This window comes from Barbatula barbatula, assembly GCF_947034865.1.
Source record: "Barbatula barbatula genome assembly, chromosome: 9".
Taxonomy (NCBI): Eukaryota; Metazoa; Chordata; class Actinopteri; order Cypriniformes; family Nemacheilidae; genus Barbatula; species Barbatula barbatula.
The window spans coordinates 10,840,439-10,862,629 of record NC_136772.1 but is presented as its reverse complement, the minus strand read 5'-3'; the positions used below and the strand labels follow the sequence as shown (position 1 = coordinate 10,862,629).

General features: G+C 37.6%; 1 protein-coding gene across 2 annotated transcripts in view; it reads right to left on the bottom strand.

The window, feature by feature from the left end:
* Positions 1 to 448: 448 nt before the first annotated feature.
* arhgap15 (Rho GTPase activating protein 15) overlaps positions 449 to 22,191 on the bottom strand; it is a 31,180-nt gene continuing 9,437 nt past the window's right edge. The window contains exons 7-14 of one of the 2 annotated variants that reach the window (XM_079464303.1): positions 19,339 to 19,437; positions 18,915 to 19,053; positions 17,630 to 17,752; positions 15,761 to 15,859; positions 15,600 to 15,677; positions 15,136 to 15,270; positions 7,825 to 7,930; positions 449 to 2,795 (exon numbers count right to left, since the gene is read on the bottom strand). In XM_079464303.1, the coding sequence (XP_079320429.1) occupies positions 2,612 to 2,795; positions 7,825 to 7,930; positions 15,136 to 15,270; positions 15,600 to 15,677; positions 15,761 to 15,859; positions 17,630 to 17,752; positions 18,915 to 19,053; positions 19,339 to 19,437 (963 nt within the window). In that variant the 3' untranslated portion in view covers positions 449 to 2,611. The remainder of the gene's footprint in view (positions 2,796 to 7,824; positions 7,931 to 15,135; positions 15,271 to 15,599; positions 15,678 to 15,760; positions 15,860 to 17,629; positions 17,753 to 18,914; positions 19,054 to 19,338; positions 19,438 to 22,191) is intronic. The other variant, XM_079464304.1, reaches the window with a different exon arrangement.

The window sequence follows — 22,191 nt, the reverse complement described above, 5'->3', positions numbered from 1 at the left end:
TATCGGTGTATCATGGCGTTTATATTTAATTCATATAGATAGATACATCTGTTATATCAGGGGATGTGTTTCAAATCAAAGTTCTACGTGAGAGCCATAATCGTGGCTGTCTGTGCCATCTTGTGGACTTTCTCTTCTCTAGTACTTCTGTGATTTATTTTCTCAAAATTGTTCCTTGCCGATTCTTTTCCAGCATATCAAAACATTTTAAGACAACATTATAGACAATGACTTTTCACCATAGGCCAGATGTCAATTTGGTGGTTTAAATACCCACGTGAAGTCTCTAAGTTTTTAAAGCATTGTTTTGCTGTTTTTAAAGTATGAATGTCCATAATCGGGTGAATTGTCACATCCATAACAGTCCATAATTCTCATAAATGGACATTAAAATAAAATAACCATTTTGTTTTCTTTAAAGAACCATGCCATCTCCATTTGTCAGGTTGATTCTGGTTTGTACATTTTAATTCACAGAAATCCTACAAAGTACGATCTCTCTGAAAAACTTGCATCCTTTTTCTCACATCCATAACGCATATTTGTTTTGCTCTTTCAAAAAAGAAAACTTGCGCATTGACTGATATTAGTCTGATGTCTGGACTCTATCATCATTGGTTTTGTCAAATATAAACAGGGTTCAAAATACCGGTTATAAACACTCTGAGAATTTACATTTCAAGTTTGGATCAAAAATGTCACATCCATAATGCTGGAATTGCTCAGGGTCCAGTTGGACAAAAGAGAACCAAAATTGCACCCGTTGCTCAATAAGCTGAACATGAAATCACAAAAATTTGGCATGCTTTTTAAAATATCTATTTTTTTCTTCAATTTTAAAAGGACAGCAGAGAGAGAAAAGAGGCAATGGGGTGGAGAAAGGGCAGGACTTGGAAAGAATGTCTACACAGCCATGACTCTGACGAAACTTGGCATGTTTTGTCAACGTTCTGCTGTATGCTCACACTGATATTGAAAAATTAGATGTAACTTTATATTTACATTTACATTTACATTTAGTTATTTGGCAGACGCTTTTATCCAAAGCGACTTACAAGTAGTTTTATACAGTGGCACATTACTGCAGAGCAATCAGGGGTAAGGTGCCTTGCTCAAGGGCCCTTCAGTCATGACCTGCTGGTACTGAGATTAGAAGCAGCAACCTTCTGATCACAAGCCCAACGCTCTAACCATTAGGCCACAGCTGATTTACAAGGTCAAGTACTTCACATTTCTACATGTATGTTTAGTCTGTTTATTACCTTGCCTCACTGTTAGTGTTTTAATCTTACTGTAACCAAAATATATGCTTTTTGTGTATGTGTAAAGAGAACTTGATGTTCAACACCCTATCCAAAGCTGTCCTTTTGCGGTTAAGCCTCAATTATGGAGGTCAGACCCTTCAATCCCCTATAATTTATGCCCTATTTAAAGGTGCCAAAACTTCACGAACTAAAGCCACCGAGTTCAACACACGATCCAAGATTTCTGTAACGTTTTTCTGAGAAAAACAAGACATGCTTCTTTTCAAAGGTTTCATGAGGCTGGTCTTGGTGGCTTGCCGAAACAGTTAGGGTCCCCACGTAAAGTGTAGAGCTATGCCAGAGAGGTCACTAAAAGCTGCATCTTATTTCACTGCGTTATTCTCAGTGCGCTTCCAGAGAGACGTGCAACCCGCAAATCTGGTTTATGTCGCCCTCCTGTTTTCTTCAGCACGCCTTCATCATTACCGCTGGAGATGCCAAACTATGAGGGATCTGATGCAGGCAAAATGCTACAGGAGGGATGGATCTTCCCATAATTACAGACTCTCTCTCTTATCTCTGGGATGGAATTAAAAACACATTCCATGCAGACAGTCTCTGTGCTGGCCTGCGGGAAGCAAATAAAAAGAGACTGCTCTTAGTGAATTGGAAAGGACTTTGGCAGTTTGATTAGAAACTGATGTGATCGTGGTCGTGCTGTACGTTATCTGACAAGTCGAAGGGTCGAGTACTGACTGCATTTTGCGTGGGATGCTGCAGCGGGGTGGAAAACGCGGAAGGCCACTTTGAACAGAACTTGAAATACAATGCAGAACAAGTCAATGCATGAACATTTTTTGTTTACTTTTGAATGATTTTTTTAAAACTGACCATTTTACTGTTTTACAACACTTACAGCACATATTTACTATGAATCCATCGCAAATTCTTAATACAACAAAGCAAATACCTGTTGCGACACTAAACTAAAATAACTGTACAATCTCATTAAGCTAAAAACATCTCAAAAAGAAGTGCAAATTGCTTTCTACCAATTCATTTTAAACTAATAGATACGAACACCAACTACCATGTTTCAGTTTACAAATGCATTTACAAAAGAATATTTGTCTAGAATGAATTTATATCATTACAAATATACAACTTTTCAACTTTGTCGATATTTTTAATGAGCTATGATAACGGGCATTACCGTATATAAATTGAAATGAAAATATAGTATATGTATTTATGAATGTAACTTAAAAAAAGGTAAAGCAACTTTTTAAGGCAAAAACTGTATAAACAAATCCAGATCTTTTTTCTTTTTTTCCCACCGTATTTATTTGATTCTTTTTCCAGTCACTTTACTTGCCCGCTGGTCCAAAGATCTCCAGGCATTCAATGAGAATGAACTCCACTATTTGATGCTGATATACCATATTGACTTCCATATTTCCAGATTCAAACTCTGGCCACATAAGAGTTGGTCCAAACACGATGCTAATGCCCTGGGTCGACATTAAGTTCCGCTGGGACTTGGTCAAGACTCTGTAACACAGAAAAACAAGGCCTCAGTCAGGGAAAAGACACAAAAGCACTGAACTTTATTTCGTTTTTTTTTAGAAAACATATTCCTAATGGAACAACAGATATAATTTCCTCCCGGCTTAAAAAGTGTATACATTTCTTTTATAAAACCCGTTTTGGTGACGAACCATCGGTAGGGTGTTTTAGAAAAACTTGTGCCTGTTCCTTGGAGGCGTCTAAGCGCACTTTTAGTAGAATCTCTCTGAGCTGAGGTTTGGCTGTGGTGAAGAAACAATCAATACAGGGTATTGGTGGAGTCTTATAAGGAGTCGGATTGGAGCCCTCTGGCTGTGTTATGGGTTGAGGCCTGGAAAGGGAGGGAGGGATTGTGGTGAAGGGCTGCGTTCCAAGTTGTCAACAGGATCCTGACTAAGAGGTGGGAAGACGGCTTAACAATTTCGGAGCACGCTTTGTATGGCTTAGCAGCAGCACAGATCTGAAAGGTACTGTTTAGACGTGTTGGGTTTATTGCGCTCACGTGTACGTGTACTGTTGCACTATGCCATCTACGTTTGTGGTCACATCTATCAAAATAATGGTCTACAATTATGCAGCGTAATTCAGCCGTCTAAAATCCTGATGTCATTGTCAAAATACCCCTGGAATAAAATAAGGGCACGGGCTCCCTCAGCAAGACGTGTTCGGCTAAGGACACACCGGTCGTGCTAAGTCTCTCCGTGTGTGTTTTTAGGATTTTGGGAAGACGTTTGAGCTGAGAAACACAACTTGAGAGGCAGGCCAAGCCCTCTCAATAATTCCCTGTTAATGTGTATAATTAACCTCGGCCGTTTCGCTTCCCCTGTACATCATAGCTAGACGCTTGTCCTGCCATGAGCATTTTAACCTAATTAGCGCACTATGATGTAAGGATCCCGGCTGCCATTGCTAATGGTCCACTAATGATCTTAAAGAGAGAGACTTCATTTCCGAAGTGATTTTTCAAAACATTAAAAATGAAGCTTTTTCGTCCAACCTTTTAGTGTTTTTTGGTAATTATGCCACTGTGGCACCACTATATACTATGGAGCCCACATCCCCCACCTTCACGTTCATTTGCGCTATCAGTAATGCCAGATCGATTCAAATTATGATAGAAGCTTAATTACAGTCATTATCATTTTCAATTACAGTAGTATCACGTGTTGTGCAGAAGTGAAATATGAAGAAATCCTCTATCCGGACGAAAAACAGAGTTATGTGGACTGTAAACATGATTGAATCAAAAGGGACCACGCAAAGGATTTAGAAATGAAAGAGCTGAATGCTTACTTGAGTTTTTCGACCTAATCAGACATTCAACTGGACTGTAAAGTCCTACACTGTACAAATTCGCTGTGTGATTTTTTTTTGTTGTCGTTCATTTTATTGTTTTATTCTTTTTGCAGAATGTTCATGTATTTTTAAAATGCAGTGAAATAATTTCAAATCTATAAAATAACATGACTAAAATAACGTGACTAAACATAAACCGCATGTCATATTTTAGCATCTTTGTTACAATTTGCACGGAATATATAAAAATGTTCTGTTACCATTTTATCAACCAGCTTCTTGAGATCTTAGCCTGGTATTCTTTTAAAATGCTCTTATTGGCTGGCTTTTCTACACCTAAGTTATCCCGTCAAATAAGTCAATTTAAAAATGAATGAACGAATATACAAATTAAATATATATATATATATATATATATATATATATATATATATATATATATTGTTATTGTCTAATGGGTTTAGGGGAAAATGTTCTTGAATTAAAAAAGTGAAGGATGCAATCTGATCATCAGTATCTGGGCATTTATGGCAAAAAAGCGCTCATTAAACCATCAGTTGACTTTGAGCCCAGTGAAGTTACTCTGGTGTCTGGATAAGGGCCAGGCTGAGGGCAGCTTGACCGGAGGTGACTACGTTACGCATGGTTGAATCTGACAAATCATTGATATCCCGTAAATAAGACGACGTGTGCGGCTCAAGATGCCAATGGTTATTAATTAGCATCTCGTTTGCATGACAGAAAATGGAGGATAGCGCACAACGCCATCATACCCCGCCTAGGAGGCCCGGCTAATTGGGTCAGCCTCACTGGCTTCTGAAGAACCTTGGGACGAATAATAAATTGAGATGGGGTGGGGGGGTTACAGAATCGCTCCAAGCTTTAAACTGTGTCATTTTCATGTTATGCCTTGATGAACCTAAAAAGGCTAGCTGGAATCAAGGGAAACAATTGTGTGCCTCACTTTGATTTTATGCTATTTAGAGATCTTTTATAGGATTCTGTCCATACCTTTGAAATAAAAAGGAATGTTTTTATATACGCTTGTAAATATCAAAACATGCACGACCGCAGTTTTCTTTCAATCTAATTTAAGAGACACAAACCCAGATGAGAATAACTTTTTTCTTGGTTTTGCTGATCAACGGTCGCTCCAGGTTTCATTTCCAACACAAAGCGAACGGAACCTTGAATTACTAACAAAAACAAAACCTGTGGCCTTTTAAATCACTTGCGGTAAACAGGAAATATGAGAGGTGGTGACAAAACCTCCCACAAAAAGAGACATAAATAGCACTACTGAGCAAGTGTACGGTTGAGAAAATCTGGTTGCCTTGACCACATCATCACAATGCGAGCACACAACTGGTTATTGAATCCAGGACCAGAAGAAAAAATGAACGCTCGTTCCACGCGGGCACAGAAAACGCCCACAACAAAGAGCTTTTGACTTTCACCACTTCTGCATGGGCCGAGCCAGAACAAAATATAACCCACAAAAGAAGTTCGACCGCAGGAGTTCAGAGACGCACTTCAGTTGAGTTTTTACCTGTTTTGGATGAGAAAGACACGAAGTGTACATTACAGGCTGGGACTGATGTCTGAGCACACATGGAGCTTTTGCGTATAAATACTTTGATATTGGACCAATTTTCTTTGTGTGATGGCACGTTTCTGATCTCAAAAACGCCTCAAATGTGATGAGTCACTCAACCTAAACTCAAATATTTCTCACACATACTGCATATTTTGTTTGCAAAAAATCTTACTTATCTTTACTCTCACTGTATCTCAGCAAATGTCTTGTTTGTGTCACTAAAACGGTACGGAAAAATATACGGAAAAATCCCAAACATGATGAGGGAACCCCAGAATGGAAGAAAGCCCTGTACTCTCTTCACCCTGGACTGTACCAGTATGAATAAAAAAGAATACATCTCTGAAAACAACAGATTGCAACACGCACTTTAACCTAATTCACCATGACCGCACATTCCTTGCCCTGATTCATAGGAAAGCCATCCTGATATTTAGAGAGGGAAAGAAGTAGACGAGTATGACTTAAGTGAGAATGTAAAATGAACTGAACCACATCACTTGGCCAGGGTGTGGTACCCACAAAGCAAAGCTTTATGCTTTGGATTCAAGGCACTAGCCTTTATTGCTCTAATAGTGAGAGAAAAGAGCAGCAGGAACGTCGCTGTGGAGAAGGAACAGACTTGGTGGCACTAGAGGGATTTTCCGTGTCACCGCAAGTTTACTGTAACGTTATTTGGTAAGCGAATGTTCGAACGCTTCCATCTCATGCTTGCATGCAGATTATTCCGATAATGTAGTATATTTCTTCCCATCATTTCAAATGCAAAAACTACTGATGGACACAACTTGTCGATCGTTGTCACGGAATGCAGGCCTAATTTTTCTCAACACATCAGACTTTCAGAATAATGTGTTCCTGTTTAGGAAGCGTTCAATGAGCATCTCTCTCTCTATCTCTCTCTTTCTCTCTATCACACATTAGTGTTTTCTGATTGGGAGACCTGGCATGGGCAACCCAACAGACTTTAGCACTAGTGCCAAAGGGCATGTTCCATTGGGGGAAGGGAGGAGGGGGGGCTCATCAATCTGAGATGAGTCCTGTGGCCCTCCTGTGCAGGGTGGTAAATGTGCAGAAGGGTAAAGTGGGATAGAACACCCCTCCTGGGAGATGGAGACTAGCCATATGGCCTTCTGGCTGTGCCAGTAACGCTATCATGGACAAGGGTTTGAGCACTGACACACACACACAGTGCTTCATGTTGAGTCCTCTGTTCATGTTGTCATATAGGTTAAAAAGAAATCCATGATATTGTCATGGTAACATTAAATGTTATTGTAAAATGGATAGCTGTGGTCTTTGATGGTGGTTGGTCAATGGCTGTGGTTAATTCACAAAAGAGCACGAGTCATGTCCTCTTTACCAACCAAAGGTGATTTTTCAAAACAAGATAAGCTATATGTATCCAAACATACGCTCACGAGATACTAAGCCATTGCAGATTTAACCACAAGGTTTTTTTTCCTTTTGACAGCATCATTAGTAAATTGGGAAAGACCACAGCAGTAATCTGTAATATGTTCACATCTAGTCTGAAGCTGACAGGGATGAATAAAGCTATTAAAACAGGTCATGCACAACCATACAACAAAGATCTAACGTCTGAGATCAAAAACTAAATCCAGCACCTGAAGTAAAACAATTTATAGGAGCCAAATTTCCACCTACTCTGTTCCCCGGGCTTCTTAATGCCATATATAACATGGAACTACAGAGTATTTTTGAAGAGGTGAGCATTGCATCACGATATTTGCTACGTTAAAGGCAACTGGTTACTGGAGGTGAGTAGGCTTTTGGCAAGTGACAGATGATGTGTGTAATGTTTTTGATGTTAAAATACTTTCTTCCATCACAGTTTAATATGCAGAGGCATCTATAAGTAAGGCATACTTTTACATATGATTTGCCAAAAAAAAGTGAAAATTCTCCAAACGCTGTTTGTGGGACATGTCTATCCTGAATGGATTATTACCTGGAAGTGTACTTTTTGTGATTATTTTTTTAAATGTTTTTCTCGTGCAAATGAAAAGGGAATTTCCGTTTGGATTAGAGGGCCCCAAAATAATCGTATGCCTGGGGTCCCCTAACAAGTCCCCGCCAATGTTACAATATTCAACATACCTCCTCAGGTGGTGGAAGAGCAATTTCATTGTGTTGTGGTTGGGTTTGGGAAGTTGATGGATCAGTTTCTTCATAGCTTGAATCTTCTGTGTGGTCTCCTTAATTTCTGTTGGCACAGAAGACATGATGAAATGTTTTGATTTCAGTATTGCCCCTTCATTTGAGCTTCTAGGTTCACAGAGAAGTTAATGTCGTTTTCATCACGTTATCATTAACATAGCTCATCTAACATCAGAACTTTCCCTAATACCGCATCATTACCCCGATCTCTATTAATTATACAGACATGCAAGAGAAGGTCCCATTCAAAATACCTTCGACTCCAAAATGCAGATTTATGACAAAGGCGATATGTAATCAAACAGATTATTCAATTTATCTCTTTATTTCATTACATGTGATACCCTAAGCCTTAGTTTCAGTAGGTTTGATTTCCTTTACAATAAAACTAAACATAATCCCCATTTAAATTCTGGATAATAAAATCCCAATTGACTTCTTTCAGAAGATTTCACAATTGCGGCTGTAGTTCAAGGGCATTCAAAATGGACATTTTAGTGAAGAGTTTTCGTAGTTTTTTGATACAAAAAATGAGTGTGAATTAACATGTTAATACACTAAAATGAAACCAATCTGCATTTAGTTTTTTGCAAATATAAACTTTACACAAAAACTATCAACTGCCACTTCATATAAAAACAATTGCAAATCGGTGCACTTACATTTCCATGTACCTTACTAAAAGACATCTGCTTTATCATACTGTAAAATGAACACAAGCTATCTGTTAAAACCCACCCATATGCTTAGATTTTGTAGTCAGGTTATCTTATGAAAGCACATGTGAGTGATGCTAATGGTCTATAATTCTCCACATCCATTAAAAGCTGTTATGCTGTAACACTAGCTGTAACCGGCAACCTCTTGACCCTGCTGCTCTTTACATGTCAGATGGCTTATGACCTCATGGCAAACTCCTGAGAGGCACCAACCTGTGTGCTGAGCGTTCTTCATCAGTGTCAGTACCGGACCTTTGACACTTTGAAGTTCTCTGTATCCGTTAAATTGTATCATCAGCATCTCATACACTGTGGGTTTACACCCAGGCTGCTATGATTTAAAAAAGGCACGTCCAGCAACATAATAATAATGGAATCATTTGCCGCTGCAAAAACTTTGATCTGCGGGAGTAGAGGGTATTTTTATAATAGTGGTATCGATGGTTTTGATCAATATCATTATGGAACCTAAGCAGATGTTGAAATGGAGCTGGTTTCACGGGGGCCACCTGTCGTCATTCACAGATCATTCAGGTCAGATTTCACCGTAACGGATTGTGTAAAACAGTATTAACAGACCTCCATGATTGTAAGTCGAGATTTCCATATACATACAGTGGCCCCAAAAAGTGTTTCAACACCTAAGCAACAGCTGAAACTATATCCATCAAACACCAAAGTGGAATCTGCAAACAAATCATAGACCGGTTTTCCAAGTAAACATTACATTTATTGGAGTTTATAAAATAATTTTTATGTAACTGATCTCAAAGTCATTTTCAGTAGATGTTTCAATTCCCCCCACAGATGTTTAAGCAGAGTAACCACAGGTGTGGATCATCACTTAAAAAATATTTCACATGACAACCAGAAAATATTTGAGGTCTTAGAAGTAACAGTATATCTGTTTAAAAGTTTAAAGCTAAATGATTGTATTTAAGTGAAATATTGCTCAAAGGCGTGCTATGTATTTAAAAAAACCAATGACTTATATAATGTTATTCAATAATGCAATGACATTCAGACATTAAGTGTGCTTTAAGGGTCCAAACAGTAGGGCCACTATATTTACCCAGGGTATTTACTTTATATATTGCAAATCATTTTTATATTTGTCACACAGGGAAATATACTGGAATATTTAATGCAATATATTAAATAATGCATTTCCATATGATGAAACCAAGTGCTTATTTTTTTCCTTTTTTGAAAAACAGCAATAACTTATGCGTGATTCCATATATTGTAATAAATTAAAAATGTATTATTATATACATTAATATGGGCCTTTAATGACAGTTAGCATATAGGAAAATATATTTACTTTGCAAAATGGAATAAAGGCAGCAGCAAACTATAGCTAGTGTAATTGTACTCATGAAATATCATGACAGAAAATTTTTAATAATGTCATTTTTATTCTTATTAAATATGTATGTCTATACATTCTGAACAGAGTGAAATATTCCTCCACTTCTATGACAGCAAAGTCCCCTCCCCAAAGCATCACTGTTTGTTCCTACCGTGGTTGGCTATCTGCTACTCCGTGCTATTCATGGGATGTGCCATGGAAGGGAGCTGGCAGTAGTTTTGCCCCTGGTCTACTGTACTGCCCAGGATGCCCCCTGGGCACTAATGGAGCAGATGTCTCCGTGTATACACCGTGCTGGCACAGGCTCTGCAAGCAGATGCCCCTGTCAGATGCCAGGTCTGTCAATTGAGCACAGATAGAGACCATGTTCTAGGACAGAGAATCATTCTGACCCGCTCCTCTAGGTAACACTAACAGATGCACCATGTTTTCTGCTATTTTACTATAAGTTATAAGACAAGACATTCTGCAACATATGTAACATATCCCCTAAATAAATCCGAAACTCATCATATTTTTAGCTGCAAAGTTACAGTCATCACGACACCATGCGCGGTAAAGGCTTGAATTCTTTTCACTGCTTTTCTTCATTATTTAGTCATTGCTTCATCCAAGCAATTTCTTTTTTTATGACATTCTCTTCAAGCATTATCTCAGCAGAGGCTTTTCGCTTTCTTTTGGCTTTGACACTGCATGGCAGTGGGCCTGTAAAATATTTAATCTAGTCATTATTGCTGGCATTATTGCTGTCATTAATTACTTTGCCTTTGGTGGCTAGCATATTGGAGATGGTCCCTTGTCCTATATCGTGGACAGATGGTGTGGACAGTGTCATTAATATAAAACAGGTTCAAAATGCCTACACCCCAAATCGGCAGGAATACACTATGGTAAGCATTACATCCACAGTAATCAGATCACGAGGGACTCGCTGATGGATCAAATTCATCATGTTCACATTATCATTATTTTATTAACTATGTTGGAAGAGCAAAACTCAATTGTTACTGTTTTTTTTAATAAGTAAATACTAATCAATTAAAAATAATGAGACGTTGCCATTTTGAAACAGGTTAACAGTATTCAAAGATTATTTTGTATTTCTGGGTAAATGTGCTTGGTGTGGTTTTATAAAACAAAGGCATGGCTCACACTTTTAACACAATGCTTAAAATGAAAATAGTTTTTATGTACCTGTGGTTGCAAAAATGTGCCAAATTCGCCAGCGCCATCGGTGCATGGCGCACTCCGTCTAAATCAAACTGAGAGCATCATTGTTTTGTCAAGAAAAGTGCTGATGTTCAGGAAAGAATAGATGCACTTTCAGTTACAAAAATCTGTGAATATAATCCAATTACAAACAATGAGACCTTCTTTACTGCAGTACAGCTTTGCTTTTCAGGATAAGCCCATCTGCGAGCTTTGTCTGCGGGCTTCTTTAAGCACCGTCAAGGCAAATATTAACACACCGCAAATAGTCCTGCAGGTTATGATTAAGATTTTAAATGTATCCCAATAGAATACTTTGCTTTATGAATAACAAAGTCTTAGAGGATCTGCGCTGTAATTTATTAAACATGAAAAACTTCTTGATGAAATATAGAGACTGGGAAGAGATTTATGCATTTGAAAATATTTCTGCATGCTAGCTTTGCATGGCAATGAGGCCACGTTGCACAAATGAGAAACGCTCTGTAGAATGTAAAGACTTCAAGGCTGGAGCCTGAACTGTCATCTGAAAGAGCATAATGGTCAAATAATGACGTTGTGACAGATGCATTGTTTGATGCAGCTTGCAGTCATTGTGTTATTGTGGCGTGTCTTTTTGTCAAAATGAACTGGAAATAAACTAGAAACTGGATAATGTTAGATCTTCATAAATATGCAATGGTCATCTGCAGACGTGACATTAAGATACAGTGCATCTGAATGAATTTTGGAGATTACAACATAAACACTGGATTGTGTGTGGGGGCTCAGAGAACAAAGCCTCCATTTGTCAACAAGTATGTCTTCGCTTTGTCTAACAAGGCGAGCTTGTCTATTGGACAGGTGGCAGGACAATGTCGCTAAGATACCAGGCAATATGAATAATAGATTTTGGCCGTCGCCAGCCAAGTGCTGGTGCCTGCCAGGTCCAAAACAGGCACCAAGTGCAAGAATGGAAAATTAGGCCAACTGTTCACCTGAGGACGATGGGAAGTCCAAATGCGGATTTGTGGCAGCGATCGCATAATTTTTTCAAGAAATATACAGATTGCAACTGAGAAGCAAAATCGTGAGTGAAGGGGCCATTTAATGTTGGGTGAAGTTAAGTCTTAAACCCCAATATTACATTTGAATAATTTGCCAGAGCGTCCAACAAGCTTAAACTGACTTAAAGTTTCGTAAAGACCTCCAGACGCAGCGCTATTGGGCAGCTGTCCTAATTGAATGGATTCTTGTCCAAAGTAGCATTCCAGAGACCTTTGGTTAATACCATCCATATAAAGGGCAGACATGTTGAGAAACTGGACTAGAGAAGCTGTCCTCTTTTGACAGTGATGGACCAATATAGATGTCCCGAGCCACTCAAATATCACCAGGATTACTGAAAATGCTCGCTGGTGGCCTAGTGAGATCAATGAAACTGGATGTAGAGCAGTTACGGTAAACGAAATGTAAGACGAGATGCAAGGTTCATTAAACTGTGCCAATATTACAGGCAGGGGAGGAACTTAATACCAACATACCCTGTTTAACAGTAGCTGTTGGCTCACAAAAATGTTACTTTGGTTACGTTCGTCACTTAACCCAGACCTCACAGATATGAATCTCATTGAATGGAATTGAACATAAAGAAGTGTATATTTACCATTACGCAAAAGGCAATGATGAACATTTCAAATAGTTTTTGCCAGATTGTTGTTGCATGAACTTGCTGTTGCATGTTTACTGCAGCTGGAACTGTTCAGTTTCATCTCAGAAATTCATATTTTTGCATTATCTTTAATTAATTACAATACATTTTTCAGTTTTCATTATTTTTGTATTATTGGAGTCTACAGAAGATATCACGATAAGCTGAATTTACTTCTTGTCGTGAACTCACTGTTGCATGTTCAGGTCAGCTAGGATTATCCAGTTTACTTCTCAGAATTGATGAATTACTAATTTTATGCATCATTCTTTATAATGATTATTTTAGCAATTGATTATTTATTATTTTAGACATGATCAGTCAATAATGCTATTTATATTTGCGAAAATAAAAGATCAACCAGGGTCCATTGCATTGTGGGATACAATGATGACTGTACCCAACATATGGTGTTTTTAGGAATATCCAACGCATACAGGCCGTTTTCTTCATAGTATCAAAGTAGGCAACATCACCCTGAGTTTTGTTGGGTATATTGTTGGTATGTTTTTAGGTTGGACTAATTATACCTCCTGCTATTAGGGGTCTTTTATTGTAATAATTAGCTGTCTAAACACTATCTGTAAATGATCGGCTCATCTACTGATTAATTGGATACAAACAGTTTGCGGTACTCTGGCCTACATGCGGCATGAGTAAATATTTATTAGCAAATTACAACATCACCTCGGGCCTGTTCCCATTCTGTCTCATGCATATCTCCTTCCAGCATGGAAATACTGAGGTGCTGTGTTCATAATAATAATACAGCCATTTACAGAGTGAGAAGACTGGTAGTACATGCACAGGCATTTTATGGTCTATGTCTCAAAATGCTGAGAATACAAATCCGTCATTGATTTAAACCATCTAACAAATATCTTATTACTTATATGTGTGTATTATTAATACGAAAATACTTTTCTCTATCCTAGTTTAGGATCGGACACAATTGTGCCTGGCTCGAAGTTAACTTCCGGTCTGTGTTTGGTTATAAATTGTACTTTATATTATACTATTGTACTGTATAAATTGTACTATATATAAAACTGTATTTTATATTAAATGTTTATTAATATTAAATATTTTATTGTATATTAAATGGCATTAAAACTACTCAACAGTTATTATTTGCGGAGGTATACCAGAAGTTACGTTTGGGCCACATTAAGTTTGTTTATGTTGTTGCCGTTGAAAGCGTCTATAATAAAATTATTTGTAAATTGAGTGAAAAGTGTAGACACTGTGACTCGGTGGACTTCTCTTTTTACAGAGCAACACTGTCTCAACCAATAGCATGAATTTGCAGGCGGGGCTATCTGTTGGCAATGGCACATGTAGGAAATCTGTGTTTATGTTTTGAAAAACTGTTTAAAATATTAATAATTGTTGTAATTTATTTTGGTAATGCTAATGATGAATTGATTTCACGCTTTAGCTATGTGCTCTTATTTTGTAATCTCCTATACAAGAATGTTTTTTAAACTTTCATTATTCCTGTTAACAATGTTGAGCTCTATGTTTAGATATGTTTTATACCTTTCCTCTCTATTTAACAGTATAAAGCTTAGTTTGTAGAGTATAACATAGTTACAACTACAGTACTGTGTTTGTTTTTGAACTAACAGGGTTTCAGAAAAAGTCATAAAACAAAAGTAAGGAGCAATGTTTTTTCAAGCATGCATATATTTCATAAGGTATACAGCTTTCAGAAGGTAGTTTGCCCTAGAGAAACACATTGGCGTCAGCTGGACGGCAGAGATGAGGCCCAGAGTTTGCTCTGTGCTGCTGGAGGGAGTTTACACGTGACACTAAGGCCGATCTGGTGACAGTTTCTGTCTGGACCACAGGCCCTGACTTTGCCCTCTGGCCTGAGAAATTCCCCCATTCCCCAAACAGGGAATTTGAACGATCTTAGTACCTCCCTGTCAAAAAGCGACCCCTTTTGGCTGACAGATCTGCAGGAATGCCTCTGAAAGGGTCGATCCCAAATACAACGCTCAGCCTGAAAGTGGCTGCCAGTTTAACCATCCATTCCTTAAATTACAGTCAGGACCCGGTTAACTTAAGCTGTAAACCGTGAATGGAAATAACTTGTACATGTAGCCGTGGAATACGTGAGCACATTATGAGTGCTCTGAAGTCTCACATCTCTGCGAAGGTAATTATTTATTCCTTATAATGTATTTCAAAGTCCTAATCCCAAATATTTGCAGCAACAGCACCAATTTGCTCACACTGTAAATGTTTTCAGTACTTACTAATGGCTTCCACAAACAGGTCGAAAAAGCGAAAGGGAAATAGGGGCTCTGGCAGCTCGCGGAAAAACATCTTTAGCGCTCCGGTGATGACATGGATGTCCTCCCATTGGCTGTCGCCCAAGTCAAGCTCCTCCTCTGGGGAAAGAGGCACAGTCAGAGAAGCCAACGGAGAGAATTAGAACAACAGTCGTTTGATGAGGAAATTAAAACATGCTAATCATTGTGTCAATGTTAATACGCCCCTTGAGAACCCCAGCACATTGTCCTGCCTGCATTTCACTGCATATCAAACCTTACTGATAATCCTTGTCAATCTATTTGTGGCCCTTAACACAAGTAACCACTTCATACATTTCAGAAAAAGTCTTCGGAAAAAATATGCTTTAGAGAAATACAGATCAAGAGCACAGTCTTGCTCTTAAACCAGTCACTGAAGATATAAATAATAACTGAATTAAACTTACCTTGGTCGACTATGAAGCGTAGTTTCTGGATAATGGCCAAATTGCCGCTCACCCTATATATCCCATCAGTCTCCAGGCCTATGAGGGTAAAGATATCTATTAGTCAGTCAGCCTGGCATGCTATAATACCACCACTTTTGTTTTTTATAAGGATCATGTACCTCGTTTCTCTACTTCCTTCATACACAACTTGACAAACGGGGGCTCTGTGGTTCTTTCTCTCTCACACAGGGTCAGTAAGTGACATCCAAACACGCGGTCTATAAAACAATTGTTATTAAAAATATTTAGTTCAATTACTAGAAAAATATGAATAAATATAGAATAAATGTGTAAACATTATTCAATATATTTAATAAATATATAATATTGTTAATACGATATAATATGAACAATCCATAACCGAAGCAATAATATTGAAAATAAATGTAACATGATTATTTAGAAGGGAAAAAAGGAAACAATTAACTTGATTTAACTTAATTTAATCAAGACCCAAACACACATTTTGTAAGTATTTGTAACCATCTGAGCAATTATGAACGTCAGTATAAAAAAAATGGAAAGTCTGCTGTGGACTGTATGCCAGTGAAATGTTTATGTTCAACCGATGTAGGCCTGTATGAAAATAAAATATACTGTGTATATTTTCTAAATCCATATTTTGTAGCGTCTTTTAGCACTTCAATCATCATTCACAATAATGTCTGTGAATTATCATCATTTGGTCGCTTGGCAAGTATTGATAAGTGTGATTTTTTGCCATTAATCATTCAGCATATTGCTGTTGTCCTTCTGAAACCTTGCATCTCAATATTGTTTTTGCCAGAAATTATTATTATTAGTCACCCTTTACGTTTGTCACTGGGTTTGCCAATACATAACCAATAAAAAGGCTTTAAAAGTGATTGTCGACTGTGAATACACATTTTTGAATCATTTAAAAATAGTTTTTTCCATTTCCTGAAAAACGCCAATTTGGTCATCCGAGGTATTGGAAGGACAGCCCCTTTATAATACTATTCATTCAACTACTGTTTAAATTCATTGACAGTTTTAAAAAATCAATGCATGATTACAAGCCTCAACATTTTTTTTAAGAGGAAAGCCTCAGTTGTCAGGGCTAAGGTGCACAGAGGCAGCGAGTGTCCTCATCATCTGGCTTTCTGAGGCCATATAGAACCAGGCGAGCTGTCCCAGAGGCTTCTGGAACATCAAAGTTGTCCTGCTCTCATTTCAGCATCCGCGAGAAGGAGGAGGGGGGTGCGTGCTAAATGCATAAATGACTGCGAGCGAGCCACCTTTGCATACAAATGCGCATTCACAAGGTTTCCTAGAAAAATATTTTGCACGGGAGGAGGGGAGTTTGGAGATAAACTGCCATTAGAAAGAAACGGTACAATACGCAAGAATCCTAATTTTGAGATGGATGTTTGCAGGCTCACTTGCCTTGGAGCCCTGCCAGCGATAGCTGTGTTGGGGCCACCTGCGCTACTCGGTTAATCTCACAGTAGTTTAATTCATTCCCTCAATATTGTCCTCTTTGATCTGCCATTTACCCCCACAGATACTACATTAAAGGGTCTTTTTCAACACCAAAGGAAATTAAAGATATCATTACCTTCATCCGACGGTTCCAAGTATGCCTAAAATATCCTTTAATGTTATGTGTGGTGTGTGCCATGAATGGAATAAATTAGTTACAGTCTTTAAGTACTGGCGTCAGGGGCCGAACTGGTAGAATGTACAAAAGGAAAACAGAATGTGTTTTTTCACTGGATTACGGTTTTGTTTAATATGGAAACACGTAGAGCCAAACTAAACTAATGTCCTAAGATCATCCATTCATATGTCATCATGCAATATGTAACCAGTAATTACGTAGCATGTAATTATGACTATTAACTGCCCTATGATGGTTTGTTCTCAACGTTGTTAAATTAATAAGAGTTTTGCAGCAGATTTTTAAGTCATTTTTGAAATCTGCAAGTTTTTTTCTCAGACCAGTATGATAAAATATAATAGTTCACCCTTAATAATGCCTTTCTCCTGTAGTGTTTTCATGGAGGGCCGTCTGGAGATGAACTTCTTCAGTCTGTTCTTGACACCGTTCTTATCCGCGCTGTCTGACGTGCTGTAATTCAGCTTGAACACTGTGCGGGGGATCACAAAAGACAAAGGAACAATGTTGTCAGTGAACACTTGCCACATTCTTTTGAGGGTTTCTTTGTGCAAGTCCTCCTCATGCAAATAAGAGAGACTCTGTCTCCACATTGTTCAAAAATACGGCGAGCACAACAGTGAAGTGAACTGCTTATGTAAAATATTCAAATGTCCTCCCGTGTAAGTGAATTTCTCATTTGGCTGTATTTATTTATTGATTCTGGCCAATGATGGTGTCGATGTTACACCATCCTTGTGAGCAAGGCATGTGACACTGCTGGCCAGTATTCAGTACAGTAGTAAATGAATTCTCTCTGATACTCATTCAGTACAGAAAATATATGAAATTACAAATGACAGAGGCGTTTGGAGAGTGTCAAGTAGCTGGTAAATTATAATAATGATTGACAATGACTAAGTCTTACTCATACTGTATGAAATTCAACAACATTTATACCGTTTTAATGGGTTGGTTTCTGTCTCATATGGTAATGATGTAATAACATGCGTCTACATTTTCAATTTTCAAAATCAGTAAAATGTACGTAATGTAAAATGTGTTTTACTTTTATTAAAGATGGACGCCTAACAGTAACAAAACAAAAAAAATACACTTACAAATATTACTGTTGTATGGCTTAAAAGAGAATATGAACTTTTTCTTTGAACAGTTTTCTCTGTAGTATTTGAGGTCTGAAAAATACAGAGCGTCTCTTTTGTCTTTTTGACCCGTTTCTCTAGATTTCATTTTCAACAAATAATTGTAAATAGAAGCAATATTTTTATTCTACAAAAATGATCGTTTTACATAAACACATACAGTACCTATAAATAGTGAATTATAAAAACAGAAAAACTGAACAATCTTAATTTTTTTGTCTCTGTATACAGTATATATTTGCTTCTTTGGAATATGGAAGTGGAAATGACTTGTTGAAAGGTTTCGTGGGAGTCAACCATAAGAAATGGAAGATGGAACAGAACAGACTGTGTCAGCTGTACTGTAAACTCATTAATGTAGATATTAAACAGTGGTGAGGCAAGGCTGCAACCCTGACACACTCACTGTGTCTGAACTATCTGTGTCAATTGCCTGTTATCACCTTCCCTCTCTCTCTCTCTCTCTCTATGTCACACACAAGTGTTACTCACTGATAGAGCGTCTGTGTTCAGATTTGGAGTCTTTTGGTTTGGGTTTAGGTGGATCACAGATTGGTCTGGACAAACATTCTATACTGTTGGATTTCTTTAGGGCTGCTCTTCCATAGCTGTGGCCTCCAGTTCTGCTCGACTACAACAGAACATAATAAAACAAGCTTTGTTAGTATTTATTAACATGCAGACATAACATCCAGAATATTGTTTGAAGCACTGGTCACCGTGCTAAATGATTGATCTACTTTTAATAAATCTCAAGGATAACGTATACTCAGAGATGTGTTTAAGAACACAGTTCTCAACAATTATATTCAATATTGACAATATTTTCAATGACATTAAATTCCAGTTACAGACATGAACTGAAAGAGCAGCTAATATAATAATTGCTTCATACATTTTTTTTTTAATGACTTACCAGACTGTCCGCTGTTTTTTTGATGGTGTCGTGCCATTTGCAGATTGTTGGAAAATGATCAGCTTGTAGCAAAAACTCATCGCCAGTAGGGGTGGTGATCTGAGGTTTGAATAGAAAGTGACGTTAAAACAACCAGCAAACTTTGTGTGAAAATCCTCTGTCAATAACCAAGTATGTACTGTATGTTTAAATAAAAAAATGACAATACAATTTCGTTTGGTTGTCCGATTTTTATTTGAATGACCTATATTTTAGTTTGAAGAGCAGACAAAATGCTAATTCTGTAACAGACACTGTGGAGAAGGTAGATTTCAGGGACAAAATTACACATGCAACTGGTTTTGCTTTAAACTCGTGTTTCCAAAGATATAAGCCTTTTGACAATGCTATTAGTTTGATACCTGACTAAACATTACACTTATATTTCAAGACTGGTGTAACTTCACATGGCACAGTCTCATAGTATAAGTGGCCTTTCCCTGAAAATCCAAGCCAACACCAACGCTAAGGTCAGAACTGTCAAATACCGTCACACTGAACAGATCCTTGTTACTTTAAAGAGAGCTGACGGTGCATATTTCTAAAATCATTTTAAAGTGCTCAGTCTTTAAAAAAACACATCGCGCAATAGATTTTCCCCACCCCCCGTAAAGTCACTCCACATAGACGTCCAAAGTTTTGTCCATTTAAAACAGACTTCTCTGACTTGGAGAGAGCGTGCCGGGGGAATCAAGCAGTCTCTTTGGGGATAGAGGGGGGATGGTTAGGGGCACAACACTTGTCAGAGCGTGTTTGCGATCCCTCTATTCTTCAGAGTGGAACATCCGAGAGAACATGTTTGTTCTGAAGCTGGTTTTTTTCCTGAAGGCCGCCTGCAGACATGACAGCATTAGTTTGTAGTGGAATGGACTTGTTGGAGTTCTCGCTGGCGTTTTGATCGGGTGAAACATCTCCGATGTAATGAAGGATATAATCCTGCGGGTCATCCAAAACTTTACAACGGCAGTTTCACATCTTGTTCTGGTATGACGTGTGAAGCACACGCAATATCAGTGATCTCTTTTTATGCAGATTCGACCGATATTTTAGGCAAAATTAAGCGAATTTAGAGTCTACTGCCATTCAAATTTGGTCTTTAGAAGGACCGTGGCTTTGTTTCACAACCCAGCACGCAAAGGATCAAATAATTCAAATAGCATCTCAAAGCCAAACCAGCCTTAATAAATTCAACACCATAGTTGTATTAAGTTAAACTGAAACACATTGTATATTTCTTTGGCAATAGCTGATCCTGTAAATCGAGTGGTTTCAAAACCAAACGTCGCATTGGTCTTTGATATCACGGAGATCATCTAAGAATGTCAACCGATGACTCATGAGTTTTGTTCTCTCTGTTTCTGAAAAATGATAATAATCTTTTCAACTCCCCGTTGTCACACTCACAATTACTCCTCTGCAAACAGCTGTCATAAATGCATGCCATACTTCACTGCCATGTTTGGTGATGCTTACTATAAACTACACAATGAATAAATATAATATAGTATCTTACTACTGTAAGATCACAGCCACTATAGTATCTGAATCAAATTAAGCGATATTGTGATGATTAAGTAAATGGGAAAAGTAAAAGTGACAGGAGCCATTTAAAAGCGCTTAGTATAATTTTTCACCAACACAACATTATCAAGCCATACATCATCCTTATTTTAAACCTCACATGACCATTTCATCTGACGTTATGCCTGGATAGAGTGTTAAACAAACATGTATCAGGATTGACCTGCAAGCAAAATGTTAAAATAAATACCGGTCAAAACAGCTCATTGAAAAACTAGGACTGGTGAAAAGTTTTTCGATTTTGGGTGAAAATAATAAAGTATAACATAAAAGCACATGGCTTTTAATGCCACTGTTTAATGAGGAGGAATTTGAATATCTGGGCCCTCACTTTGACTGTTCATTAATGTTTAATTATGCAGAGCCATGGTAAAAGAAGACCAGAATGACATTTGTGACTTAACATTTGTGTTTTGCTGTTAAATAAATCATTAATTTGAAAGCTACATAAAGACACAACTCAACTTTGAAGCGCTTTTGATAGCAGGGTTAATTATCTCCAATTTTCCACAAATCCTGAGATTGGTTTGAGTACGAGAGCGATCAGCTTCCGAAAGAAAACAAAAGAAAAGAAAAAAGAAAAGAAAATGCATTGCTTTCTCTTGCTCAGTGTTTAATTCAATGATTCAGTCTGCATCTGCCAGATTTAAAACATTCATAATAAAAAATACAGAAAGGAAATCTTCGTAAAATGTTTCATGAGCTGGGAATACTGTTTCTATAACCTACTTCTTTAGATTGCAGTTTTGAGAGAGCTTTCATCGCAAAGTAATAAACGTCCAATCGATTTGATTAAACTTATAGTAGGAAAACAAACAACAAAATGTGTCACAACCAAATTGCTAATATAATTTATACAAAAATGTATAATTAATAATAAACATAATGAAACAATCGGTCCCAAATGGGTTAAAAATCGTAACACAATTTCCAAAAAAGGTAATTTTAGTAAAAGCCAAAGTGTGGTATTTGTCATAAGATGTGGTCTTGCAGGAGTTGTTTTTCTACTTTAATCTCTTTTGTAATCTGTTGTCTGAATCTCAAATCCTTCTGTTCACCCCATGATTATTACCGTTTATACACTATATTGCTTTGCTATGAACAGAGAAATTAATGTTCAAAACAATATAAGCAGCTTTATGCACTAAGGTCAAGCACTGCAAATACCTTTTGTCCAGATCTCAAAGTGGTCTTAAGAGATAAATGACTGTGCTGTTGCTAGTTTAAAAGTCC